This window comes from Phyllostomus hastatus, unplaced genomic scaffold (genome assembly GCF_019186645.2).
Source record: "Phyllostomus hastatus isolate PE091 unplaced genomic scaffold, TTU_PhHast_1.1 phas_contig_196, whole genome shotgun sequence".
In the NCBI taxonomy this organism is placed as follows: domain Eukaryota; kingdom Metazoa; phylum Chordata; class Mammalia; order Chiroptera; family Phyllostomidae; genus Phyllostomus; species Phyllostomus hastatus.
Genome location: NW_025333709.1, coordinates 3,957,064 through 3,984,460, shown reverse-complemented (window position 1 = coordinate 3,984,460; position 27,397 = coordinate 3,957,064). Strand labels below are relative to the sequence as shown.

The following is a 27,397-nucleotide window of genomic DNA, read 5'->3' as shown; positions in this document are numbered from 1 at the left end:
CAACCCTCTTTCTTAACACCGACCGCGCCACCGCATCCAAAAACATTCTGACGGGAAACGCAGCTCGCGCCACCTTTTCATAGGGCCGCCGGGTGACGACACTTCCGGAGGCGGGGCCTCCGGGCGGGGCCCGCGGAGGGGGAGGGGCGCGGCCCGGGCCGCGCAGGCTCGCCGGGGCCGCAGCGCCGAGCAGAGCGCTTGACTATATATGGTCAAAGCTGGGGGCGAGCCGCGCGCGGGGCCGCGCTTCCGGGTTCGGCGCGTCCGCAGCGGCTGCGCGCAGGGCAGGGCGCGAGCAGACCTCGGAGCCCCGGCCTCGGACCGCCCCCTCTGCGTCCGGCACGCCCGGCGCCGCCTTCGGTCCATTTCCCCGGCTCGGCCTCGGCCAGGTCTGATTCGCAGCGCGGGCAGCCCCTGAGGATCGCGGCGAGCGCGGGGCGGTAACAAGTGGGCGAGGATGCCGTACGAGATCAGTAAGTGCCGCGGCCCGGTGCCCCTGGGGTGCACGCCCGCGCTGCGGGACCCCCTCGGTCATCGGTGGGGCGTGGGCGGCTCGGCGGGGTCCACGGACGCGGGGGAGGGGTGCGGGCGCAGGCTCGCGAGCGCCTTGCCGCCCTCGGGGGCGACATCGATCTTGAGGGCCCCAAAGTTGGAGCTGCGGGCCGGGCCCTGTGGAGCCCCCGCGTCCCCGAAGGGCCTGGAGGGGATAGTGGACCAGGAAGTCGCAGGATCCCCCGCGCTCCTTCAAAGTGCCGTCCGCCCCTCCCGTGGAGGCAACAGGTGACCGGCTGAGACCGGTCCTGAGCCCCCGCTCTTCTCCCCTCCGTCCTCAGCCAGCAGGGGACCGAGGCGGGGCGCTCCCTAACGTGCGCCGCTGCGTTTGTGTCTCCGCAGAGAAGGTGTTCGCCAGCCTCCCGCAAGTGGAGAGGGGCGTCTCCAAAATCATCGGCGGCGACCCTAAAGGCAATAATTTTCTCTACACCAATGGAAAGTGCGTTATTCTACGAAACATCGATGTAAGTATCCCCTTCCCCCCCACCCGGCGCCGGTTCAGTCCTGAGCAGCGTAGCTCGTGGTTAATTCTCCTTCCCCTTCCACCCTTTCCTTCCCGGACCGTTGGCCTGGGAAGGAGAGGACACCACACCCCCTCAGCCATGGGACCACCCCTCAGAAGCCCTGGAAGACTGTTCTGAGTTTATCCAGAACCGGCTCTCTTCATGGGGAAACTGAGGCTCAGATTGGTTCCCATAAGCAGAAGGGCTCTGGAGTTGGATGACACAGGCCCATCAGCTGCTGCTTGACCTTGGGGTGGTTGGTGACTTAGGCCTCTCTGAGCCCCAGTTTCCTCCTCTGTGAAGTGGAGATGATGAGCTGAGGCTCCCCCCACTTCCCCTGGCTGCCCTGCCCAGCTGAACGAGAGGAGGTGGCCCTCGGGCTCAGCATGACTGGCACACACCCAGCACTTGGTAAATGGGCACTTACGCTTAATCACTGGTAACACCCGGGGTCTCCCAGCGTGGCTGAGCCCCCACTCACACCCAGGCCTCTGCACTGCAGCCTCACCTTCCCCTTAGGAATCCGAGCCCCAGTGCAAAATCAGAAACCGGTTAATTCCCATGAATCACCAGCCAAGGCGGGCCTCCTGTCCCCAGGCTAAGAATGCTTCCAGAGCCAATTCCTTGGGAAATCCTTGCAGATTTCTGCACTGCTCTGTGATCATTGAAATGACCCAGTCTGCTTGTCATTCTCCTCACTGCCAGGATGGCACACTGAAACCTTTCTTCTCCCTAACTCAGGCTGAGTGACGAGGTGGGGGGTGGAAGCGAAAGATGCCAGCAGGACCATTTGGGGCTGGAGGGGCCTCTCAGCCAGGCTCGGGCCTTTTATACAGGATGTAGGTGGGTGGTTTTGCTTGGCGATACTCCCCAGGGGTGTCTGCTTCGCATCTCTCGTGAGTACCTGTGCTCCGTGGGTTGGGATTGTCACTGATCAGGTGTGCTTGCCTTCGGGAACCCCACGGCTGGCTGAGGGAATGAAGGGCGTCTGTGGGCCTCGGTTTCCTTGTCTGTAAAAGGGGAGCCTCTGCGTGGTCAAGGTGCTGCTGGTCCGCCGCCCCCCGGCGAAGCCAGCCACTGCTGCATCTCTGCTGGAAAACAGGAGCTCGGTTTAGCAGCTTCTGCCCAGGGCTGCTGGGCACCTCCGGTGAGGGGGGGGGTGGGTGAGAATGTGCTTTGGAGGTGCTAACAGCTAGTCTGCCACTCACATGGATTCTTAGAAAGCTGGTCTGGTCTCGCTCAGGACTAGGGGAAGCATCGCCACGGACTTTGATCGTAATGATCTCCACAGTGATCTCCAGAGTGAGGGCCTGAAATTTTGAGAAGAGCTGAGATGGCCTCAGGTAGATCCTCACCTGTAGTTGGGCAAATAGAACAGACGAAAGCATCTCAGGGACGCAGACTGTGGACCCCTAGGGCTTGCCCCTGGCAAGGCAGGCGCGTGTCATGGCCGCCTGCACTCACTTCCAGTCGCCGACCTCACACGAAGTACCTACTGCATCCGGTACCGTGAGTGGTTGTTATACTGCAATGCCTCCTTCAACCCCACAGTGGGCCCATGGCTCTCAGGGCGCCGGGCTCCGTTAGGTGAAGGCGGCCAAGAACTGGAGCTGGTTCCTGCGGAGAAGCTGTTGACAGCCACGGACAAGCACCCCCATTGCAGGAGGCAGCCCCTGACTTGGCAACCCCGTGCCGGTCCTTTTTTCTGAGCCCTGTGCTTTGACCACCACCCCCACATTGACCATTCTCCTTTGAGGATGCAGTTGCTTTCACTTCCCAGCTGTGTGCAAGTTTCTGCAGGGCCAGGACAGGATGGGATGCCGCTGAGGTGTCCCTCCGTGGTCTGGGTATAAACCAGGCACGTGGGCCCTTGTGTGGTTGGTGGGCCCCTGGTTGTGCAGTAGAGCTGGTGCGACTCTCAGGGGGGCAGGTGCTCCTGTGAAAAAGACCAGAGTCCTCGTCAACGTGCAGGACTGGTTGGAGGACAGGCTCAGTGTGTGGAAGAGGGGCAGGAAAGGGGGGTGGGGACCTGACGTGGACTATCTGGTTGGCATCTCAGCCTCAGTGTGCCCAAAGGACACATTTGGGTTGCCCATGTGTCCTTCCCCCCACCCCAGGCCTTGGGCTTGCTTCCGCCCTTCTCTCCCACACCGTATTTAACTCTTCACGGAATCTTACTGATGCCACATTCACAGTAACTTCAGAGCCTAACAAGTTTTCACTGCTTCTGCTTGCACCCTCATCCAAGCTGCCATCCCCTCCTGGACTGCAGAAACACACACAGCGCCTGGGTCTGCGCTGTGCCCCGCACTGGACCGGTTGCGTTAGACCAGGTTGCTCCGCCGCCCTCCCACACTGCTGCGGCTGAGGAGGCCTGTCCGTCTGGCCCCAGGTCACACCTCACGCTGCTCCAGGCAGAGCCTGGCAGAGCCCGTCCTTGGTGCTCGCTGTCTGGCAGGGAAGCCAGCTCGGGAACCCCAGAGCCCGGACTGACGCGGAGGGAGCCGTGGGGCACTCCGCACAGGAGACTCCGGTTGCCTGCAGGCTCAGGGGAGACCCCTGGAGGGCTGGTGGTGCCAGTCGTGTGGAGCGTGGCTGGCAAGAGGGCTCCCCGGGGTGGGTGCAGGGCTCTGGCCGTAGGTGTCAGGCAGCCCTACAACGGAGCCCAGCCCTGGTTCAAAGGGCACCAGAACCATTACAGAGTTACCCAGCCAACAGTGAAGTCTGCGGTAGAGGGAGTGGATTCTTTTGTATCTGAGGTTCGGTGCAGGGTGACCAGTTCAGAAGCCACCAAGGATGTACGTACCACTTAGCAAGTGCTCGTCAGCTGGTACAGCCAGTCTTTGCTGCTTGGGGCTCCCTGCACACAGCCAACCCTGTCTCCCTGAGCCCTGCCTGTGGCCGAGGTGCCCGAGGCTGAAATCAGGGCTCCTCCGGCTGTTTGCCCCACCCCCTGGGGGTATATTTAGTGATCTCGGAGGGCATCTCTGTGCTGTGCTACAATAGATAGAGGCCAGGGATGTTGCCAAACACCCTGTAAGGCCCAGGGCTGCCCAGCAACAGAATTATCCAGCCCAAGATGTCAGGCGTGGCCGTGGAAGAACCCTGCCAGGTGAATTCTAATGCACCGGGTTGAGCACTTCAGAAGAAGAGTGCCCCAACCACTTTGGGAGCAGGACGGAAGACCCACGGTGCCACCGAGCAGCAAGGAAGGCTTCCGGAGAACGCGCACTTCTGAGCTGGGTTTTGAGGGTGAGGGTGAGTTCTCCAGAAGGAAGGTTGAAGCAGAGGCTGCAGGGAAGGGGAGAATCCAGACCGGAGTCACCGGTCCACCGAGGCTGGGAGAACGTCCTCTCTGCACTGTTTGGACTCCCGCAGGGTGGGTGGGGACGCCGAAGCCTTGTTGCAGGAGAAAGAGAAGGTTGCAGCCTCCCACGTGGAGCCAGCGGAGAGGCGGCCGTATTTCCGGTGGGGCTGTGGACGTTGCCCCTTCCTGGGAATGGCTCGCTCAAGTCCTTGCCCGGCTCCGACCCTTGGAAAGTCCCTTCCTGTGCCACCTGCCCCGCCCAACAAAGGCCATCACGCAACCTTAGGGGCAAACTGCTGTGGTGACCTCTGGCCCTAGCTCAGCACCCAGGCAGGAATGCAAAAGCTTGGGGGCGCGGGGGCGGCTCAGGCCGACACTGCTGGTGCGCAGTGGACGTCGGTGGTTCCCCTCTGTGCCGCGTGGGGCTGGTCTCCGTGGGCAGCGCTGGGCTGGGAAAGGTCTCGCAGTCTGTTGGGTGTGTTGCCCATGGGAGGGCTCTCCACACAGGGCCAGGGCACGGACAGGGACGGTCTGAGGTTGGGCCCTGAACCTGCCCTCCAACGGCGCCGAGGGAGCACCCTCCCCCTGTCCCGCAGACGTGCGGTGGGTGGCCCATGGTCCCGAGTCCTGTCACATTTGTGACGCCTCTCGAACAGTGTCTTCTGTGTCTCACCTCCAGTCCGGCCCCTGGCTTCAGCAGGGGGGCACCTTGTGGGACAGAGCAGGGGCCAGGCAGCTTCGGCCTGGAGCGGGGGCCGTGGGGTCAGACCTCGTAGCTGCTGAAGGAAGGGTTCCGAGGCGGGAATGGGGGACCTGGAGACCACGGTGGACTGCTGGCAGGTAGAGATCAGGGTCCCGGGGAGGGGGAAACAGGTAGAACTGGGTGGGATCTGGTTCGGGCAGAAGGAGGAGGTGGGCTTGGGCACTGTTAGAAGATGGGGCAGGGCTGGGGGCGGGGGCAAGGCAGCCCAAGGTTTTGGTGGCCCTGTCAGCCCCTGCCCGCATCTGCACGGTGCCCCCAGGGCCTTGGCAACAGGCCTGCTGGCCGAGACCTCTGACTGCCAGAGCTGGTGTGTCCGCAGCTCAGGAAGGAAGTCCCGGGGCTCGGGCGCCCCCCGAAGCCCCTGGTCTGCAGGTCTCCTGAGGACGGGGGAGGGGCCCCGGCCCAGCAGTGTGGCCCCTTGGCCCACCCACGTTTGGTTTTCCCCCCTCCCCGACTCCCCAGGTGAGCCGCTCACCCCAGTCCTGCTGGCCTGGTCCCTGAGACAGCAGGAGGCTCTGGAGCAGGCGCTGGGCCCAAGTCCTGGTGCCTCCGGGCCCACTGCCGGCGGACGGGCCTGATCTGTGGCAGAACGTGTTGGGGACAGGGAGGGTGTCACTTCTGCCGCTGGTGGCCAGGCTCCCTGAGTGGGGAGGAGTGACACAGGCGGTCCTGTCCAGCCTGCAGACCGCTGCCCCCACGGGCCGGTTGTACTTGGAAGAGGAACATCTTGTCCAGCCCAGAATTATGGGGCTGAGCCTGCCAGGGGCAGCCTCGGGAGTTTCCCACGCCCTGCCCTGTGCCCGCAGACGCCTGCCCCTTTGGGGGAAAGGGGTTCCTAGGACAGCCTCCTCTCGGGGCCACTGCCCACTGCTCTTCCGTCACCCACCCCTCCCCGAAGGCCCCCCGGGCCGTGAGCGCCAGCGTGGGTGGGTGGTTGCCCTCCCAATGGTGGCCCGGGCACACTGTGGGTGCAGCCGCTTTGTGGGGGACTTGCCTGGGGCAGGACAGGGGACCCGGAAGGGCTGCCCTGGGCGGGGGCAGGTGGAGCAGGCAGGCGTCTCGTGGACTCCAGGCGTCTTTGAGTTGCATCGGGGGGTGATGGAGAAGGAAGAAGCCTTCCATTTTAAGTACAGACGGACAACTTGAGTTTTTGTGAAGTGTAGTCCTGTAACCGCCCCCACAGTCCACAGAGAACATTCCAGTCATTCCGCCAAGCCCCCCTCTGCCCCTTGCAGCCAGTCGGCCCCCTCTGCCCCCAGCCCCCAGCAGGGACCCACCTGCTTCCTGTCACTTCGGGTTTGCCTTTCCTGGCATTTCCCGTGGGAGGAGGCGTGCTGCTGGGTGTGGGCTCCCCGTGGTGGCGGGGTGCTCCCGCCTGGTCCTCGTGTTGCCGGCCCGGGTCAGTTGGTTTCCCCGTCTCCTGGCGGGCGACCTTCCGGTGGCTTCCATTTTCGGGCCCTGATGGATAAAGGGTCACTGGCCGTGACTGTGTGTGGGCTCGTGTGTTTATTTCTCTTGGGGCGCTGCCTGGGGGTGGATTGCTGGGTGTCTGCAGGGTGTGTGCGTGCGTGCTTGACTCTGAATGCCCGGCCCGGCTGTCCTCCGGCTGCTCTCGGTCCCCCGGCAGCACGGGAGCACCCCACTGCCCCGCCCCCGCCCCCACCCCTCGGGCAGGCCGCCCGGTGGCATCCCGGTGAGTCCGCGGCGGGATCTCGCTGGGGTTTTGATGTGCATTCCCCCGAGGAGCAGCGATGCTGAGCGCCTTTTCATCCGCTTATCTGCCACTCGGACTATCTTTTCTGGATATCTGACATCTTTCTAACTTCATTAGCAAATGTTTATTCCGAGACGAATTAATTTACGAGTCCCGTCACAGTGAGCGTGAAGTCTCGGGGGTGAGAGAGCAGGATGTGAAACTGTTTTCCTTCAAAAGGCGTTTCTCGGGCGCCCGCTGGTTGCTGACTGCCGTGGTGGCTGGAGGCGGGGCACGCAGGGAGCGGGTCACAGGGGAGTCGGAGGTGGGGGGGGTGGCGGGTGTCGTAGCTGCCTCACAGAGGAGGGGACGAGCCATCTTGGGGGGCTTGGTGGAGGAGGTGGCTCGGGGGGGGGGGGCGTTGAGATGCACTGGTGGCGATAGCAGCCAGGGACTTGGGGCTGGCAGGATCAGCGGGAGGTGGCCGGTGGGTGACGGGGCTGGGATTTAGGGTGTGCTGCTCTGGTCTCTGCCTGGCGGGGAGGAGGGCAGTGGGGCTGCTGTGGCCGGAGGCTGAGCAGAGCCCAGGCCTCTGATCTTGAAAGGAGATGGTGGGGGTCTGTCGGGGGTCAGGTTCGTTGTGCCTGCAGCAGCCTAGTCTGTGGGAAGCTGCCTCTTCCAGGGAGAAAGTTGACAGCGGGTTTCGGGGACTCAGGGGCCGAGTCTTGATTCCCTCCTGAAAGCCAACTTGGCCACGGAAACAAATCGAGAGCATCTCCGTGTGCGCATGCGTGTGTGTGGTGGGGGGAGGGGGAGGGGAGGGGGTGGCGCTGGCACTCACATCCAGTGAGTCACGTGTGAAAACCCTCCTGTCGCGCAGTAGAGATGCTTCTGGCCCGGAAGGCCGGCCCCACTCCTGCTGCAGAGTCCGGCCAGTCTTTGGTCTGCGCCAGCCAGGGGCTGGGAGTCCGCCCTTCCCACCCGAGGGCGCTGACCGGAAGAGGCCCCCAGCCCCGTGCCCTGCTCTGTTCTCCTGCCTCAAAGCAGAGGCTCTGGTTTGGGTCCTACCCTGTGTGGCCGCCGGGGACAGGGCTGCTTCTGAGTGGGGGGGGGGGGGGCAGGGCAGCTCTGACTGCAGAATCGGCTGCTGCTTGCACACATCGGAGAACGTTTGCTTCCGATTTTGAGAATGAAACTTCTGTTTCACGTGCATATTTCACAAACACCTGGGAGGGAAAATCACCTTGACTTCTCTAACCACAGATAAGAGAGTTACGATTCCCTAGCGTTCTGCCCCCCAGAGGTAGTCAGGTAGGTACGCTTCTGGGCTTTTCCTTTGTGAAGCTTTCGACTTCGGTTTTGTGACACTGCCCCCTCCAATCCAGCCGTCGGGAGGGGGGCAGTGGTTCCCGCGTGCCTGCGTTCACTCGAGTCCCCCTTGCAGAACCCAGCCGTCGCCGACATCTACACGGAGCACGCCCATCAAGTGGTGGTGGCCAAGTACGCGCCCAGCGGGTTCTACGTCGCCTCCGGAGGTAGGTGCCTGTGTGCGCGTGGCTCGTGAACGCACGTGGGACGGCCGAGGCGGCCCTAGAGCCGGGCTGGGCCCCTGTCTCGGGGGGGGGGGGCAGCTGAGGGGGCATGGCGGGGGTGCGGCCAATGTGATTAGTGTCTTGGGGCTGACAAGAACAGCGTAAGCCACCCGCAAGCCCCATCCCATTACCTGTTAGCTCGCAGCTTGCCAGCTGGTCTGCCCTCGGAGGTCAGCAGAAAGGCTCTCGTGCGGCTGGCCGGAGGCCTTGCGGGCGGCCGTATCAGGGTTACTGGAGCTCGTGAGTGTGTGCGCGCGTGGGCGCCTCTGAATGGCAGCTTTGTCTCCTGCCGCCTTATCTGCTGCTCCCTGCCCGGAACCCAGCGCAGTGCCAGCCTCGGTCTGGGCCCGGGCCCCGCCAGGCTGTGTGGCGCAGTGGGCCGCTGGGCGCAGGGCTCTGCCCCGTGGTGATGCCGTCTCCATTCGCCTCGTCCTTCCGGGTCGATCTCGCCGTTCACGGGTGAGAAGGGGGGGGCACAGAGTGACAGTGACGGACCCCGACCCCGAGTCCTGTTTGTCCACACGCTCGGCGGGCGTCTGCTGTCCGCCTCGCCTGCGCCCAGCCCGTCTCAGGCCCCAGGGAGAGAGCCCAGCGAGGGGCTGACGTGGGCGTCCCCGGGGCCCCGGAGAGCGGCACATGGAACCCAAGTGCCAGCGGAACTAACCAGCCAGGAGGGGGGGCCGGGATTCCCACGCGTCAGCACCAGCAGTGGCTTTGCCTACACTGCCCTCGCTGTGGGCGTGGCCGGTGGCGCCTGGGCCCAGCCCTGCAGGGCGCACCCCCCTGGCCGCGCAGCCTCCCTTGGACTGCCCGTCGTCCTGGGCCTCCTTTTTCTCTGCTGCACACCGGCTGCTGGTGCCTGCCAGGTCGGTTTGGGCAGGGTCCCGTGTGGCGATGCCTGTGAGATACCTAGGTCAGCTCTTGTGTGGTGGGCACCTGATGGCAGGTGACCATAGCGCCCGTCACCCCAACCGGACGCACCAGGCAGCAGGCCTGCTGGCTGAGCGCAGCGCTGGCCCGCCGGGTCGTGTGGGAAGGGCTTGGCCAGGCGTCTGGCACATGGTGGCCACTTACTGGTTTTTGTGTGTGACCTACTCGGACTCCTTCTGTAAAACCTGCTCTAGTTTATCTGCCGTGATTTATTTTAGCCTTCTGGATTTTTTTTTTTTTTTTGTTCTGGCCTAGCTTGCCAGCAAAGTGCCTCTTCATTAAAACCCCAGGATTGGCCCTGGGGCCTTGTAAGAGAGTGTCTTCTCGAGAGAGCAGCATTGGGGGAGGCCCCACTGCCTGAGGGGGGCCCGGCTGCTGCATCCCTGGCCCGTGTCCCCGGGCAGGGCATTCAGCCAGACAGACGTCGCTGGCCTTCAGGTGCTGATGCGGAGTCCGCGAGGAGGGCCGGCACAGAGAGGGTCACAGAGGACAGTCTACACACGTCAAGGGTCAGCTTGACATCTTCCCAGCGCGCGCCCTGGTTGAACGGGGGGCCCGGGGAGACTCGGGCTGCACGCGGGCCCAGGTGTTCTTGGGCGGAGCTCACGTCCACAAGTGAGTGCACTGGTCCTCCGCCCAGATCGACGTCAGTGACGTGTACCGCAGAGGCGAGAGGGGCCTGGCGCTAAATTAAACTGTGTGTGTGTGTGTGTGTGTGTGTGTGCACGCACGTGTGCGGTTTGCAGGGGGGAGGAGGAGGAGGAGACTGAGCGAGCCCTGTGCTCTCTGCCTCCATGCCTTGCCTGGTGCCTGCGGCGCCTGCCTGGGGTGGGGACTGGATCCCAGGGCCTCGAGAAGCCTCTGCTCACTGCCAGGCAGGGCGCCGGCCCTCTGCCGGGCCTCGCGGTCTCTGTAAGTCCGGCCGGCCCACTTCTGCGGGACATTTGAGCCCTCGGGAGCACCTGCTGTGTGAGGAAGCCTGTGCCAGGGCCTGACCCCCAGCCCCGAACGAGGCAGCCCGTGTGTCTGCCGTCGGGAGGGGCCACGGTGCTGCCAAGTGACGCTTCCCGGCATGGGGCCACCCCCGGGGCAGCTCCGCCCCCTCCCTAGCGGTGGCTTCCTTGGGTGATGTTGATGCTGACGGTCTGCACCCCAGGCAGTGATTTTCAGGGGACCCGCAGAAAGCAGGATCCCCGGGGCCTGAGCCCGGAGGAGGAGGAGGAGGAGGACGTGGGCGTTGCTCAGGCCTCTGTCCCCGCAGTCACTCTCCCCTGGCTCTGTGGGGTGGCCAGCACACAGGTGGCTGTGTGCTCGCCGTCTGTTGCCCTTGAGACCCCAGACAGCTGCCTGTCTGCCGTGCCCCCGGCATGTGCTGTGGCGCTCTGTCACTGCGGGGTGACTGCCCGGGGTGCCCGCGCCAGGCGGGGCCCGAGTGCCGGGTCTGCAGCTCCGTGGTGGCGGTCTGGCCGCAGCTGCTTCTGAAAGGAACCTGATGAGCAAGCAGGGCCCGATGGAGCGGGCCGCTGGGGGGCGGGGGCAGGGGTGGGGGTGGGCAGCGAGCCCGAGCTGACGGAGCACAGGCGGCGTGCGCCAAGCCCAGGGGGATGGGAGGGCTGGGCACACCCGCTGTGTTGTGGGGCGCCCCGGGCCTCATGCTGTGGGCAGCGCAGCCCTGGACGGCCCTGCAGGCCAAGTGCACACGAGCCCCTGGCCCCCTGCCGCTGCCTCGAGTTTCTCTGCTGGCCAGTTTGTTCAGTGAAGGGACGAAACCGAGGTCCAGGTCACCTCGTCATAACTCCCCATGGGTGGTAGACACGCCAGGCGGTCTTCCTAGACGTTGCCCGGAGAGGACTGGGGCCCCTGGGAGCCCCTCAGTTGGTGACGGTCCAGTGGGAGGCGTCTCCGGTCTGTCCCACGGCTGGCCCATGGGTGCAGCGTCTGCTCCCGGGGAGAGGCTCCCGCAGAGCCCGTGGTGTGCCGAGGGCTCGCTGAGACTCTCCGCCCGGGGACGCGTCTCAGCTTGACGACGGCCGTCCAGGCGGCAGTTACTCCCCCTGCTGTCGGTGCGGGAGGCCCGTTCGGACCCACTGGAGCCAGGCGCTGGTCCCTCCTCTCTTGTCCCCCGAACAGGACAGAAGCTGCCCTCGAGGGACCACCGTAGAGTTTGCGTTGGGTGCTCAAGCGGCCCCGGGTCCTGGGAGCGGCACCAGCTTACCTGCTGGGAGGGCGTCCCCCGGGCCCCTCGGGGCCGAGGGTTTAAGCCTCGAGTGTTGGTGTCGAGTCCTCTGTTTTTCTGCTAATTTGGGGGTCCGTACTTGTGTGTGGGGTGAGGGGGGGTGTGCTTGGAACTTGGCAACAGGCTGGTGGCAGGGAGGGGAGGGTCCGTTACCACTGACCCACGGCAGAGGCTGCGAGGCCCGCCCCCAGTTCTGACGGCAGCACGACCCCTCCCAGCGCCGTGTCTCACCGGAGGCTCGCCTGGGGCCGCAGCTGGGAGCTGGGAGCTGCGCTGGGCTGGGCTGCGATGAGTGAGGCCGCCGGCCTTGGGTTTGCCACCTGTGTCCCTGGGCTTGCCGCTGCCTGTGTGACCTCGTGATGTGGTGGTCACCGGCCGGGGCACAGATCCAGCAGTGTCCTCGTGGAGGCAGCGGGCTGGGGTCGGTGAGCGGCCGGGTGCTGTCACCCTGCAGACACGTCCCTCCACCCAGACAGCCTGTGCCCACGTGGCCCTGGGCCTGTGGTGACGTGGCTCTCGCCACCCCATTGTGTCTGCAGACGTGTCCGGGAAGCTGCGGATCTGGGATACCACACAGAAGGAGCACCTCTTGAAGTACGAGTACCAGCCTTTCGCTGGGAAGATCAAGGACATTGCTTGGACGGAAGACAGTAAGAGGATCGCAGTGGTCGGGGAAGGAAGGGAGAAGTGAGTCTCCGGCCTCGGCCCCTCCCTGCCCACGTCCCCTGCTTTGCTTCCCCCTCGGTGTCCCCGGGGGGAGGGAGGGAGGGGTGCGGTGGCCTCGGTGTGCCAGTGGGGGCTAGGATGTGCCAGGTCTGTTCCCAGAGGCTCCAGGCCCTTGGGCCTTCCTCACAGAGGTGTGACCAGCACGAGCTCGGGCTCCCTCCGGGTGGGCTTCAGTGACGTGTCACGACGGGCAGGCCCCCCAAGTTGGTCTCGGGGCCCAGGTACCTCCTCTGTGTCTTTGAAGTCCTGGGACTCGTCTCGTGCCCACGCTGCAGGCTGCAGGCCATGGGCAAGGGGGAAGGGAGAGACACGGCTCTTAGCAGGATTGGGGTCCCTCCCGGCAGCCGCACAGGGCCGCGCCTGGCTGCACGGGAGACTGGGTGGTCTCCCTAACTGGGCACGTCACCCCGGGTGCCTCTACCACAGGAGACGGGGCGAGGGGACACTGGGTAGGTGGCCCTCGGTGGCTGCTGCAGCCATGGGCCTAATGCCCAGTGGGGCCGGTCAGCCAGGGCTCCCTCTGGGGCACCACGGCTGCCATCACGGATTCGACCTGGGCAGGCACAGTCTTTATCCCCCCCCCCTCACAGGGGGGCTCTTCTTGGCGCATATGGTGGTAGGTACCAAGTCTTCCGTAGCGTTTCAAGTCCTCCTTGTTGGTCCTGACGGTTCCTTTTTGGTTTGATCGCGAGTAGTAACCAAAACGGTGCACCCTCACTGAACGCCCGCGGAGTGCAAGGCAGCCCCTCCTCCCCCAGAGGGGTCGTGGTGAGCGCTGTGTTCCCTGGTCCTGCCCAGCAAGGAGACCGCCGGCACCACGGAGCCGGTCCCCTGGCCAGTGCTCTCTAAGGCACCTTCCGTGCGGGAGGCCCGCAGGCGCTGGGCCATACAGACATGTCCGGATGGACCTCTGGTCTCTCCCGAAAGGCACGTGTCCTCGGTGCTCCTGAGACAAACACCGAGGAGGGCCAGACCGCAGCGCCTTCGGGGTGCGCTCCACAGAGGGGCGTGCGTCCTGCTGCACGGCCACGAGCTGGGCCGCCCGGCCGCCCGTGTGTCATCGGCTTCCCGGGGCTGATCTTTCCCTGTGACCCTCTCGTTGGTGAAGGTTCGGAGCCGTCTTCCTGTGGGACAGCGGCTCCTCCGTGGGCGAGATCACGGGGCACAACAAAGTCATCAACAGCGTGGACATCAAGCAGAGCAGGCCCTACCGGCTGGCGACAGGCAGCGACGATAACTGCGCGGCGTTCTTTGAGGGGCCACCGTTCAAGTTCAAGTTTACAATCGGCGTAAGTGGACTTCTCCCTAGGGTGGCTTCGGGTGAACTTGATGGCTGGTTTGTGAGGTCGGGGAGTCCAGACCTGCTCGCTGCTGTTGGCAGAGAGGCCGCGGCACAGACCAGGGGCTCGTGGGAGGGAAGCGGGGCTTGTGAGGGGCCGTCGCACACCCATCCCCGGTCCTCCTGCACTCACGATGGTGGGGGCGGTCCCAGCCCCAGCAGGAGGGCCCCCCGGGGCTTCGCTCCAGGACGCCGTGTGCATTCTGGGGGGGGGGGGGGCGTGCCTGCGAGCTGTGTGGCCAGTGAGCAGCCGGGCGTTCGGGCTGCGCAAGGGGCCGCCCAGGGCTGGCATCAGCCTGCTCTCCCATTGTGCCACCTTCTGGGCCACTGGGCCACCAAGGTGGCAGAGGACATGAGCTCCCAGTCTCATTGGGACTTGTCTCTGGTGCCTTCCCGGGGAAGGAAGATGGGTGCAGGGGCACCCTGTAGAGAGACACACGAGGATTGATAGGTGCTGTGAGTGCCCCAGTGAAGGGTCACAGGTTTGGAGGGTTAAATGTCTTTGGGGTCTCGGTCCCCGCTCCCCACGTGCCCCTGACTGGCACAAGGGCCTGACCCTCCCCAGGCCTCCCCTTCCCCATCTGCAAGGTGGGTGTGGGGGCGCCGGCCTCAGCAGGTTAACCAGGAGCTCAGGCTGTGCTCGGCCTCCCGCAGGTCCTGCCTCATCGAGGGTTAAATGAGGTCGTGTCCTTCAGGGTGCACCTTGAGGACGCCTGCTGACCTGGATGACAACGCAGTGAACCCTGACCCCGGGCCAGGTGTAGCTGGGAGGGGCAGTGACGCTGCCTCAGTGCTCCCCGGGGGGTGGGCAGTGGGCGGAACCTCCGGCCCATCTTGGTTCGGGCCCCGAGGACTCCCCAGAGGCTCCCTGGCAGTAGTGAGATGGTCTTCGTTCCGTCGGGGGCCGCTGAACAGGGCCTGGCCAGTGCCCGAGTGGCGAGTGGGGAGTGTGTCCTCCTCCCCAGCCCCCTGCACTCCTCCACTGCCCTCTCCTGGGCCCACTGCCCAACTGGGGGGCTGGGGGGGTCTTTGGTGAAGGCTGGTTCGTGGTCGGTGTTTCCTGAGTGGGGACATGCACCGTGGCAGGCAGGGAGACCTCCTGGCGGCCGTGGCTGCCCCGCTGGAGCTGTGCCCGAGCCCCCACCCGTTTTGTCTGGTGTCTGGGCCGCAGGGGGCGGGGCTCCAGCCCTGCCTGGAGGGAGGCCGGGGGCGGGGGGGTTCCTCTCTGCACAGGCGGGTTAAACCCAGTGCACTGGCTCAGGGGCGGGGGAGGGGATCTGACAGTGCAGCCCAGAGCCTGCGCGGGCCTTTGCCCTCACTGCCCCGCCAGCCTTCTCCATGTGCTCACTTGGCCGGAATGTTCTCTCTCCTTCTGTTCTCCTTTCTAGCCTGAGAACACAGCCCTCACCCTGAGGCCCCGGCCTGGGGTCATGGGTGGAGAGGTTCGCCCAGCTGGCACCTGCCTCCAGGGCGGGCTGGCAGCTTATCCTGAGTGCTCCTGTGGAGCCCATTGCGCCGGGGTGTAGGGAACCTCTTTTCATGGAGTGGAACTGTAGCTCAGCCTCCATGTGGAAAACCAGTGGGGAGCGAGTACATGCAGGACCACACCCACAGAGAGGGTTTCCTGTAGGGATCAGGCCTGCCTTGCACCCAGACTGCTGTGAGGCTTGCTTTTGCTAAAACTCCCTCACCCTGGACTGAGGCAGCAAGGGCTTACTGCACCTTCTAAAGTCTGAGCTGAACCTCCCAAGTGTGGAGTGTGACCAGTTCAACCACCTTTCCCCTGGGTCCGCAACATCCTTCTCTTGAAGTAACCAGCAGCATTCTTTCCTTGGTCATCTGTAAGAGGGGTCCCCCGCAGTGAGCCTGCGCACAGTAAACAAGGACCGTTCTCCATGCAGTGTTCCCAGGGAAGCAGTGAAGGCCTGGCCGGGCAGGGACTGGCTCTCTCTGGCCCCCTCGCCCTCTCCCTCTCCCTCAGAGAGTGGCCACGCCATCCCTTTTTCTGCACAGGACTTCAGTCCGCGTGTATCTGTTCTCTAGCAGCCACAGCGCGCACGGGTCCTGCCGGCCAGGACCCACCGCATGGGGGTCCCGCGCAGGGACCTCGGAGAGATCAGAAGGGACTGGGGCAAGAGCGGGGCATGCTGTGTCGGCCCAGCCCTGCAGCCAGATGGCACTGCGACCTTCAGGCCGGTCGCCCCGTGGCCCTCCCGGGAAGCAGGGTGACACGGGGCGCGGGAGGTGCCGCTGTACGGCCGAGTGTCCGTGTGGAGCTCTCGGGGCTCCCGGCGGCGCGGGGTCTGACAGGCTCGGCCGGCCTGGTGTAGAAGAGACAGGAGGGCCCTCGAGTCCCCGCACCCTCCTCCTGGAGGGCCCAGTGGAGGGGTGGACGACTTCGGGGGTGGGCCTGCGGCTCTTCGGGGCGCGTGTGCCGTGGGCCCGCACAACCCCGAGCAGAGCAGAGCTGTGCTGTGGAGGACTGGCGGGGGGCTGCCTGTCCACCCAGGTTCCAGCCCCTGCCCCTTCCCTCTGGACTGTAGGATAAGCGGTGGGCATGTGAGGAGCACAGGGGTCAAGTTCAAGTTACCACCTTGAAAAGGAGCGAGCTGTGTTGTGAGCTCAGTCCAGGTTGAAACAAAACTGTGTGAAGCGGGGGCGGCGGGGAGTGACAGCAGTTTTCCAGACAAGCCAGAGTGACTGGACTCAAGTCGGGCCACCCGCTGGCCGGAGTGTGGGGTCACGGTGCTGTCCCTTCCCGCTCGGACCGGCTGCTGGCTCCCGCTCAGCACCCTCCCCACCCCCCCACCTTAGCCCGAGTTTGCCTGAATGTGAAATGGGCTTGTAAGAGGCCGAAGGAGCACAGGATGGAGGGGCCTTCCACCTGGAGTAGGTAGGCCCTGGCTCCAGCTTGTCCCCTGCCACCCACATTTCAGATGCAGTGGCACCCTGGGGAGGTGACTCCCCAGGATCACAGGACACAGGCATGGGGGGAGTTCTCCGGGCAGCACGACGCCCACCTCCGGTGCCGGCGTGCTGCAGTCAGACCCCCCTCTGAGGGCCGAGGGTGGGTGGGATGGGAGGGGCCGGCGGGCCCTGCTGCCCCTGCCGCACTCAGCATCTGCCCTCGTCTGGCCCGCTGTGGGCTCGGGCGGCTTTCTCCTCCTCTCCGGCCACCTGCCCCTCCTCTGTCAGGTGTGCAAGGTGGCTGCCTGGGGGGCGGGGGCGCCCCCTCTGGCACCTCTGGGAGCTGCGTCCCCTCGGGCCCCGGGTGTTGCACTAAATGGGGCAGTCGGTTGAATGGAGCGATTGCGGAGGCCAGCGTTGGGCCCCATCTGCCCCGGGCCTGCTTGTCCCGGCTGCTGCAGCTGTGTGACCTGGGACGGGGGGCTTCCTGCCGCGGCTGCCTCAGGGTCTGAGCAGGGGGGGCACACCTGCAGTGGAGGGGACACCTGGTCTCCTCGGGGCCGGGGTGCAGCAGCCAGCTGCTCCGGGACAGGCCTTCACCTGCCACGTGCAGGTGTTCTTGCATGTCACAGCCGCTCCAGACGGGGGTCACTTCCTGTTAACCAGGCGCGGGTGAGTTAAGCTGGAAACCTCAGCCGGGGCTGGTGGTGGAAGCCTTGCCTTCCTCGACAATGAAGTCGGGTTTGAGTGCTGACACGCAGGGTTTTCTGCTGGTGGATTTTCCTTCCCATTTTCTGTTTCCTGTTCCTTGCTCACGACTGGGCGGCGGCGGCGGCAGCAGCGTCGGCTCTTCACACTCATCGAGAGTGAGCCATGTGCCGGCCCCCGGCACGGGGCAGGTCTCCCCCCCCGGCCTTCTGAGCACAGCTCTGCTGATGGCAGGCGAGTGACTGTGGACAGTGGGTGGCCCGAGGGGGATCAGAACAAGTCTTCTGTCCCTTTGGTGACAGGAGGGCAGGCAGAGAGCAGGCGGCCTTGGTGTTCGTCAGTCCCGCTGAGGCGGGTGACCGCTGTGGTGCTGCCCCTCGAGGCGCCGGACGGGGAGCCGTCGGGCGAGGAGGCAGGCGGCGGGGGTGGGGGTGCCGGAGGACGGCCCAGCAGCGTTCCCAGGCCGGGGCAGAACCCCGTTCCGGCGCCCCGGCCACGGGGCACGCGCCCTGCTCTGGGAGGGGGTGACGGAGGGCACAGGCGTCTGCGCCTGTTACTCTTCGGGGGCTCACGACAAGGGGAGGGGCAGGTGGGCCCCGGGCGTGTCAGTGCGAGGGTTGGAAGTGGGGGGACAGCACAGGCTGGTGGGACCGGGGAGGGCACCCAGAGGGACGCCTGAGCGGCCTGGAGCCGGGCCCTGGGGCCCGGTGGCGCTCCGTCTCCATCAGTGACGTGGACTCAGACGTGTTAATTATTACCTGAGTGCTTCGCTAAAGCCTCTGCTGTCTCGGCGGCGACAGGGAGCGGGTGGTGGAGGGGAGTTACTGATGGCGGGGCAGGTGACGGGGCGGGGGGGGGGGGTCCCTGGGAGCTTCAGCGAGTGCCGGCTGGGACTGAAGGGCGGCAGGAGGGGACCTGCCACCCAGACCCACAGGATCGCTCTGGGCCGCGAGACAACGGGGAGGAGACGGCCCGGCCCGAGAGCCCCAGCCCAGTGGGTGGCGGCCAGGTCAGGCGGCCGCGGAAGCCCGAGTCCCGGTGTCCTGCAGTGCTGCTGCCCCAGACGTGCCTTCTCTGCCCCTGCCCCCACCGTGGGAAGAGCTATTTTTAGCTCTCCCTCTTGCGGTTAATGGGCTGTTCAGGGCAGTCTCCCTTTGAACGGGCTATTTCAGGAGCAGACGCCAGTCTTCTCATCTGGACGCTTGGCTCCAGTTGCAGGAAAAGCTGACAGGAGCTTCTAAAGCCGCTCAGCGCCTGGTGCTTGGACGGGGGCACTTGTCCAGCCCCCACTAAACCCCGTCCAGCAGGGTCCCCCCCAGGAGCCTGCGTCGTTTCAGGGCCTGGCGGGGCGTGGTGGCAGGGAGATGGGACGACAAGCACGTCAGCACGTGCCATGGGCCACGTCCCGGTGACACGGGGACAGCCGATGCTGGGACTGAGGAGATGGGGACGGTGTTCAGCGAAGGCTTTTCTGTGGCGAGGCGGGGGGGCGGGCACCTCAGCGGCAGCGCTGGGCACCGTGCGGCACCAGGAGGGGCGGGCGCAGGCCCAGGTGTCCAGTGTTACCTTCCAGGCGGGCGTCCTGACCTCAGTGAGCCAGGCTGTGGGGGGGTGCTCTGTTCCCGCCCGTCTCTGTCTCGTCAGAGGTGGGAAGCCTGGGCGTGCCTGCCCCCAGGTTCTGGACGCCACCTCTCCTGGCCAGAGACGGTGCGGCCTGGACCGTGTGCGTCTGGGGTGAGCACCTGCCTACGCAGGGGGCTCGGTGGCGCCCTGCCGGGAACCTCGCCCCAATCTCTCTCCTGGTCTGGGCCCCTTCCTCAGCGTGACCAGCACAGGGGACCCGGAGGCCGTCCCGTGAGCGTCAGACAGCACTGGTCACCCGTGCTCCCTTCCTGGGGCCCCCACACGAGGTGCCGCCGCCTGGGCAGCTGCAACGGCAGCACGACTCCCTCGCTCCCGGGAACCGAGAGTCCGGGGTCCCGGTGTGGGCGAGGCCGGGCTTCCTCTGCTTCCTTCCTCGGCGCTCCGGGTCTGCGGGCCAGGCCCCCGCCGGCTTGTGGGAGCGCGGCCCCGGCCCTGCCTCCCTCCTCGTGCATCTCCTTCCCTCTGTGCGTGTCTGTCTGGATCCCCCTCTTCCAAGGAGGACGCCAGTCAGTGCAGTGGAGCCCACCCTGGAGACGTCATCTTAACTTGATCTCACCTGCAAAGGCCTCATTTCCAGATAAATAGTAGCGTTAAGTCAGCGCTGTACCTGGGGGGGAAGGGGCAGGTGGTGAGCGCTGCGTCTGCTGGTTTGTCCTGAGGGCCGGTGTCCGCCCAGGGGAGGCAGTCAGCGCCCCAGGGTGGGGACGGGGGCACAGCTGCGGCTGGGGTGGAGGGGCGGAGCGGCAGCCCCTGAGAGAAGGGGCCTGGGCTTTGTAATTGGGTTGTTAGAGGGTCATCGTTACACAAACCCTTCTTGACGCAGTAAAGAATGAGTTTGTACTTCTGCACATAAGTAGTCACTCCTGGAGGTCATTTCTCCTCCTCACTTAGATCCTTATTCCTCACGAAGGTCATAAGCATTGTTTAATTTCTTCAAATACCAGTCGATGGCCAGCCGTGTACCTGCCATGGGCCAGGCCTGGGGACTGGGGAAGAGGCCTCGCCTGTGTGGCCCGCGGGAAGCGTTAGAGGCGGAGCTTGAGCTGGCTCTGGGGGGCGGGGGGGGGGCGGTGGGGAGCAGGAAGTGTGCTGGTGGGGGGCGGCGGGGGGTGGTGCTCGGCCAGAGGACGGAGGGCCGGAGGGCCGTCCAGGCAGAGAGACGGGCCTGGGCCTGGGCCCGGGCGGGCGCTCACTGGGACTCACCGAAGCCTGCATCGTCCTGGGGGCCGCAGACTCACGCGGGGGGGCGGCAGCTGCTGGACGGAGGCCGCTCCTCGCGCGGAGAACTTTCCCGACCCTCCTGTCGCCGGGTGGCTAACTGTCCCCTCTCCTACAGGACCACAGCCGCTTCGTCAACTGTGTGCGGTTCTCTCCCGATGGGAACAGGTTTGCCACGGCCAGCGCGGACGGCCAGGTGAGGCCCAGGGGCCGCTCGGGGGGTGCTCGTCGGACTCACTAGAGCCGGTCTTGGGGATCCCCCTCCTTCCCACCGCCTGGAGCGAGGCTTGGTCACCAGGCTTCCCCAAGCCCCAGAACCCGGCTCTCTGTCCCCTGTAAACGGAGCAGAGCTCAGGGTCGGGGAGCGCTCTCTGGGTTGGTCCTGTGTGGGAGCCTCGGCCGGGAGCTCCGACAGCAGTGGCCAGAAAGAAAGAGCAGGTTCAGCACACTCACGGCCCGGAGACTCGCGCGGGGACCCACTCGCCTCCCCCTGTTGGCAGATCTACGTCTACGACGGGAAGACGGGGGAGCAGGTGTGCGCCCTGGGCGGCGGCAAGGCGCACGACGGAGGCATTTACGCTGTGAGTGTGTGGCGTCTCCCGGGCTCGGGGCCCAGCCGCGCCTGCGTTCGCGGTCGTCCCAGCAGATGGGCCACTGGGGGCTTCAGGGTCGGGGGGTGGCACGGAGCTTCAGGGCCACGTCTGGCGGCGGGTGACGTGGCCTGGACGCTCGTCCCGTCCCCGCCCTGGTGGGCCCCACCACCCCCGGCCTCGCTGCTTCCCGCTCGGGGCGGGGGGGGGGGGTGGCCAGGGGCTTGCTGGGGCCCCTCCCCCCTCGGTTCTCCGACGCTCAGAGCCCGTGTTGTCGTCTGAGCAGATCAGCTGGAGCCCGGATAGCACCCACTTGCTCTCTGCTTCCGGAGACAAGACCTCGAAGATCTGGGACGTCAGCACGAACTCGGTCGTCACCACGTTTACCATGGGCTCCAACGTTCTGGACCAGCAGCTGGGCTGCTTGTGGCAGAAGGACCACCTCCTCAGCGTCTCCCTGTCCGGGTACATCAACTACCTGGACAGGAACAACCCCAGCAAGCCCTTGCGGGTCATCAAGGTAGGGTGGCGCTGGCTGGCCCTCCTGTGTGGGGCAGCGGGGAGGAGGGCTGGGCCTGGGCTTTGGGAGAGGGGCAGGACCCGGGTTGCTTTTGGGGATGTGGCTTCAGCCACGTGGGAGGCTAGGGGCCCTTTCCGTCCTCCTGTCCTGGGCGGAGTCCGAGCGGAGCGTGGCCCGAGGGCCGCAGAGGCAGGGCCGCAGTCCTCGGCTCACCCCGCCCCGCCTGCCGCCTCCGCAGGGTCACAGCAAGTCCATCCAGTGCCTGACGGTGCACAGAAACGGTGGCAAGTCCTACATCTACTCCGGGAGCCACGACGGACACATTAATATCCTTTGACTCACAGGGCTGGCGCCCGGCCCCCCGGGGGGGGAGCAGGAGCGCCTCGCTCCCACAGTGCCAGACGCAGAGCAGCCAGCTGGCCTCAGCCCCTCTGAGTGGCCACGGCCTTGACCCGACAGGTCACTTCCCACTTTGTAGCCTCGAGTGGTGCTCTCCTGTGCGTGACTCTCGTGCTGTCCTTGTCTCTCCCAAGCAGTCGTCACCGACTCTCTGGTTCGAAAGCCCGTGGGACCTCCAAGCAGAGCCTCTGGTTTTACGAACGGGAAGACAGGACGAGGCTGCGGAGGTGCCTGTCCTGGCGCCTGCTGGCGGCAGGGTCCGTACCAGAACCCAGCTCGCTCTCTTCCTGGTCGGGGCTTTGCAGTGTCTCAGAGACAGTCCCTGGAGGCTGTGTGCACCCCCAGGCCCTGCCCCCACCCCCATGTCTGTGCCTGGGGCACGTCACCCCACCTCCCAGGACCGTCATGAACACGGAGCAGGGCTGAATCCACAGGTGCCTGCTCCAGCCTGGCTCCCAGCAGGGGCGTCGCTGAGCCGCCCCTGCCGCCGCGCCCTCTGCAGGGGGCTGTCGGGGAGCTCCGCTTCTCACGCCTCCGCGGGCCTTCGTTTTTTTGTTTTCCTTTTTCCTTTAAAAGGTTTTATTTATTTAACTTTAAGCGGGGGGGGGGGCAGGGAGGGAGAAAGAGGGGGAGAGAACATTGTACAAGAGATGCATCCATCTGTTGCCTCTCTTACGCCCCCAACTGGGGACCTGGCCCACAACCCAGGCACGTGCCCGGACCAGGAATCAAGCTGGAAACCCTTTGGTTCACAGGCCCGCACTCAACCCACTGAGCCCCAGCAGGCAGGGCTGACCTCTGTTTGCATGAAACCCACGGAGTCTGCCCGCAGTCCCGAGAGAGGAGGGCATTAAAGTCGCCCTCAGCTCCATTAAATGTAAGGAGAGGCAGGGTAAGGGCGTGGCTGTGTCCTTGCTGGGGGGGTGGGGTGAGGTGTTAGGATCTGCCTCTCCCGGAGAAGGGTGTGAGCCTGTGCAGCCACACAGCCTCCGGCCCACGTCCTCCCCTCCTGGCGCCCCGACACCTCCTCCTCTCAGGGCACCCCCACCCCCAGTGCTGATGCACCGGGGCGTCGACCTCAGGTACGTAAGTAGTGTGAAGCACACCACACGCCCGGGCACCTCACAGCTCACAGGCCCGCCCCACTGAGAGAGAGAGGTCAGCCCGGGCTTTACCTGGGGGCCCTGGGCCCAGCCAGCCTCCTGCCGCGGGTCCAGGCTCGGCAGCAGCCTCTAGGGAGAGCAGGATGCGGCGTCGGCTCAGGCACACAGCAGTGTCTCTCTGGGGCCTCCCTGCGAGGCACCGGTCCTCACTGCCGAGCCCGCAGTAAGGTTGGGTCAGGTTGTGGCCGGTGCACTGCCGACCGCAGAGGCCAGCACGGGCCTGTGACCTGCTCAGCTGGCCTGTGCGCCACTGTCCCCGTGGACTTGCAGTCGGTCAGCTTGCTGGTTTGCCAGGACGCCTCTCTCTGAAATTCAGACGTGGGTGCTCCTGTCCCTCACGTGCTGCCCCGGACGGGCGGCTGGCCCTGGGCCCTTTGAGGTGGGGGGCACCCCTCTGTCCTGGAGTTGGGCTTTTCCTTAACTGGGCCCCACATTACTGGGACTCCGAGACCGGGGAGAACGACTCCTTCACCGGGAAGGGCCACACGAACCAGGTGTCCAGGATGACTGTGGACGAGTCCGGGCAGCTGGTGAGCTGCAGCATGGACGACACGGTGCGCTACACCGACCTGGCGCTGCGGGACTACAGGTGAGCCCCCGGGTTAGTCACCCGTGCCCCCCTGGCTCTGCCCCCCGTCGGTCAGGTGAGGTGCCTGGCGGGTGGCGGGGGCCCGTGAGGGCAGGTGGGCGGGCGCCCAGGATATGGGAGTGAAAGGCAGTCACGCTGGGTCCGCCCTGCACTGCTGGTTGACAGTCGCTGGAGCTGCGGGGGCTGCTGTGACGGTCACTGCAGTTCTCAGGGCAGGGCGGGGAGGTGGGAGAGGGCCGAGCCCCGCTCCTGGGCAGACTCCGCCCACCACCCGCTGGCCCTTCCCCGGTGGCTCTCCATTGAGTCGTGTAGATGCCACTGTCCCCTCAGAGATGGCGGACTCTGGGGGGACGTCTTGTTGGCCCTCACACTGGCACAGCACCCGATTGTAGCAAACACAGGTGCCTCGGGCCTTCCTCTCCTGATGTGCCTGCGTCTGGTCAGGTCGGCCTCAGGGTGAGTGCAGAAGCCTCCCTACAGCCCGGGCGTGCGGGCACAGCCTGCTCAGCTGGTCACGGGCTGGTCACGGGGCCTTTGGGCCCCTCATGTGGGACTGTCTTCGGTGTGTCATTTTCAGGAAGCTCTCAGGTTTTTCTAGGATGCATTCCACGGTATCAGCCGAAAGTAAAGATAACACAATTTTCACTCGCTGAAAGTAATGGGTTATATTTTTAAATGATCTGCTGAGAAGACTGGCTTTGCCCTGGGGTGGGGGCAGCGGAACTCAGATCCGTCTGCACCCGGGAAGTGCCCGGGACTGGCAGGCAGACAGGAGACACAGCGGTGGTGGGTGCGGCGGGCGGCGGGGGCTCGCCGCGTCACATGGCAGCGGCAGGGACTCCTTGGGCTCCTCTCGCCGCCCCTTTCGCGGGCCCAGCCCCCGCCTCGGTGACTTCCTCCCAGTCCCAGTCACTCCCCCTGGGCCCGCCGCCCTTTCCGTGCAGGTTGCAGTGGCATTTTGCCTGAGCAGCCGGGGCAGCTGTGGGCGTGCAGTCAGCGTGCTATGCCCACCGAGCCCGCAGCGGTGGACATAATGCGCTCTCCGTCTCTCCCGCAGCGGACAGGGCGTCGTGAAGCTGGACGTGCAGCCGAAGTGCGTGGCGGTCGGCCCCGGAGGATACGCGGTGGTTGTGTGCATCGGGCAGGTACGGGGCGGCGGCCACACGGCGTCCGGTCTCTTCTGAGTCCCGTGCGGATGCAGCCGGAGCAGACCTCTCTATTGAGCGCCGTTGGCCTTCACACGCATTCCCTCTCGGTCCTCATCAGTCCTGTCCACTCCAGGCACCATCACTCCCTTCTAGACGGGGAGTGGAGGCACAGAGGGGAACAGCTGCTGGCCCAGGGCAGCCCTGGGTTTGAACCCAGGCAGCTGGGCGGATCCCGCACCCCAAGTCAGGCCACACAGGGTGCCCGTCCTTGGAGGCCTGCGAGGGGCCGGCCGGGTGGGTGTGCCCACCTCCCCGTGCTCCTGCCCCAGCCCTCTGGTGGCACAGCCATGTCACTGCAGGCCTCCTCCTCGCCCCGTGAGCTTCCGTTTGCTCCTGTCTGACAGCGTGCGGGGAGCTCCTTGCATCTTTGTGAGCTGCTGTCTCGGAGGAGGAGGCTAAAGCTTAGTGCTCTGGGGGCGTCCCCAGGGCCGCCTGCTGGCGGGGCGCCAGCCCAGACTGGGTCTGCTGCTCAGCCCCACCGCCTGGTTCTCACTCAGTGTGGCTCGGGTCCCTGCGTGGCTCCGGTCTCTGTGTGGCTTCCCGTCCGGAATTTCTGGACTGACGTGCCCACGACAGACCCCAGCCTGACCCACTTCATGCAGGATCCTGCTGTCACAGGCGCCATCTGTCAGCCTGGGGTCCCAGCCTGTGGATCAGAGGGCGGGTGTGACAGAGCCCCGCAGGCAGGAGAAACGAACCCGCTAAAGAAAGCTGCCATGCAGCACCCACAGCCCCTCTCCCGTCCTGTGAACTTAATTGCTTCAGGGAAAATGGATTCCGTGTCCCAGATAACACAGACTTCCTGCCAGGCAGGCCTTGCACGCGGCCTGGGTGGTCAGTGGGGGCTCACAGGAGTCGGTGGCTTGCAGCACCCGAGGGGAGTGGAGGCAGGGACTGGAAGGGGACGTTCTGGGGCAGGTGGGCACTTCCCAGCCTCTCTCTTTCAACACCTGTCCTTTGCGGGGGAGGTATGACCTGTGGGGCTTCGGGGACGTGGCAGGTGCTCTCTGCGCCCCATCTTCTTCTCCATACGATGGGGTGATCCTGCCAACTCCCGGGGACGCCGCTCCGGCACGGTGCAGGGCTCCAGTTCAGTCAACACAGCTGCCGTTGTCGCTTGCTTGTCTTAGGGACTTCATCCTGAGCCTGGATTCATCCTCCCGGGGCCTGGGCCCCGCTGGGCTCTTACCCCCTGGGGGGCTGAGACTTGCGTGAGCTGTCCCTAGAGGACTCGGTGGCTGAGGTGGGATCCAGCCCCATTCTGTCTGTCCCCAGAGCCTGTCGGTACGCCCTCGGCCCTACCTGAGGACTCACCCTGTCCCCCAGAGCAGGGGAACCAGAGCTGGGGGCATGCAGGAGAGGTGTGCGGGGGCCCTGCTGTGAGTGCGGGCCCTGCGCCCGGCCTGCTGCGCTGTCCTGCTGCAGCAGCGCGGAGAGCCCGTGGGCCGGGGGTTCCCGTGCTCTCTGTGAGATGGGCCGGCGGTGCCACCCCGGGCTGTGGCGGCGCACGCCCACCACATCGGGTGCCTCACAGGTGGCAGGTCGGGGTCACGAAGGGCGTGGCCTCGGGTCTGAGAGATCAGGACTGAGAATGCCCGCGCCTCGTGCTCATCCCCGGGCTGGTTCGCAGCCCCGTCACTCCCAAGTGCCTCTGTCCTCGTGCACCTCAGGGAGCTGGTCCAGCAGAGCGCGCTCACTGCAGTAAGGGGAGCGAGAGTTCAGACGACAGTCGGCTTCCCAAGGAGTGGGCGCTCGTGGTGGTGACAGCGACAGTAAGGGGGTGATGACCCCCCCACCCCCCGTGTTCGCTGTGATCTCGTGACTAGGACCTGTCCCTGTCGTGCTGACTGATGAGGGAGGGCACATCACTCAGGGCACGGGGCCCCCGCCCGGCCCCGCTCCTGACAAAGTTGGGAGCAGAGCCCGCCCAGCCCGACCCCGTGGTCTGACCGGCCGCTGCATGTCCCCAGATCGTCCTGCTGAAGAACCAGAAGAAGTGCTCCAGCATCGACAGCCTCAGCTACGAGCCCGAAGTGGTGGCAGTGCACCCCGGCGGGGACATGGTGGCTGTCGGGGGCGCGGTAAGGCTCCCTCCCCACCCTCTGCCTGGGCTGTCTGGCTGCGGGGCTCCCTCGGGTAAACAGGAGGGAGGTGGGACTGGGGCCCTGGGAGCCAGCTAGGGGGCACTTCCTGCCGCCCAAGTGACAGCCTCCGTGGTGACCCTCAGTCCCCGGGGGCGGCCCAGCCCGCAGCAGTGCTCGTCCTGGTTCTCTGCACACGGCACAGGACACCGAGGACAGGGTGTTTGGGGCCTCACCAGGAGACCCTGATGAGGGTCTCTGGAACACGGGCAGCTCAGCCGTCGTAAGGTTGCAGCCGGTCCCTGGTGTGCTCCTGGGCCAGCCTCGGGCGGCTGCAGGGACACCACCACCCACCCTGACACTGCTGTTCCCTTCTCGTGCTGTCCCGTGTGCTCCCCCTCACCACTCGTCCCAGCGAGTATCAGGCCGCCCAGTGCCAGGCCCCAGGGGCATGGAATCGAGGGCTCCCCTCCCCGAAGGGGACGTGCTCCAGGTGCATCCACCCTGGTCAGGCTCCCTGGGCACAGGCGGAACCATCGACATTGGTCCCTTCCAGAGGCCACGGCCAATGGGAGCTGGGCAGAGGTCTGCCACAGGCATCCCTGGCCCAGGTTCCCCGGGGGCTTGGGGACAGCCACGGGGCGGAGTGGCTGCCAAGCCCTTTGAAAGAGCAGGAGTGCCCTCCCCCAGCAGAGGTGCCTGGGGCAGCGCAAGGACAGAGGGGGGTTT

At 65.6% G+C, this 27,397-nt stretch overlaps 1 protein-coding gene across 1 annotated transcript in view; it reads left to right on the top strand.

The window, feature by feature from the left end:
• Window positions 1-264: 264 nt before the first annotated feature.
• Window positions 265-27,397, top strand: part of WDR1 (WD repeat domain 1) — a 31,820-nt gene continuing 4,687 nt past the window's right edge. The window contains exons 1-12 of the mRNA XM_045834345.1: window positions 265-473; window positions 895-1,016; window positions 8,263-8,353; window positions 12,116-12,263; window positions 13,411-13,591; window positions 20,237-20,314; window positions 20,619-20,699; window positions 20,995-21,228; window positions 21,467-21,554; window positions 23,223-23,379; window positions 24,437-24,524; window positions 26,558-26,668. Of these exons, the coding sequence (XP_045690301.1) occupies window positions 458-473; window positions 895-1,016; window positions 8,263-8,353; window positions 12,116-12,263; window positions 13,411-13,591; window positions 20,237-20,314; window positions 20,619-20,699; window positions 20,995-21,228; window positions 21,467-21,554; window positions 23,223-23,379; window positions 24,437-24,524; window positions 26,558-26,668 (1,395 nt within the window). The 5' untranslated portion in view covers window positions 265-457. The remainder of the gene's footprint in view (window positions 474-894; window positions 1,017-8,262; window positions 8,354-12,115; window positions 12,264-13,410; window positions 13,592-20,236; window positions 20,315-20,618; window positions 20,700-20,994; window positions 21,229-21,466; window positions 21,555-23,222; window positions 23,380-24,436; window positions 24,525-26,557; window positions 26,669-27,397) is intronic.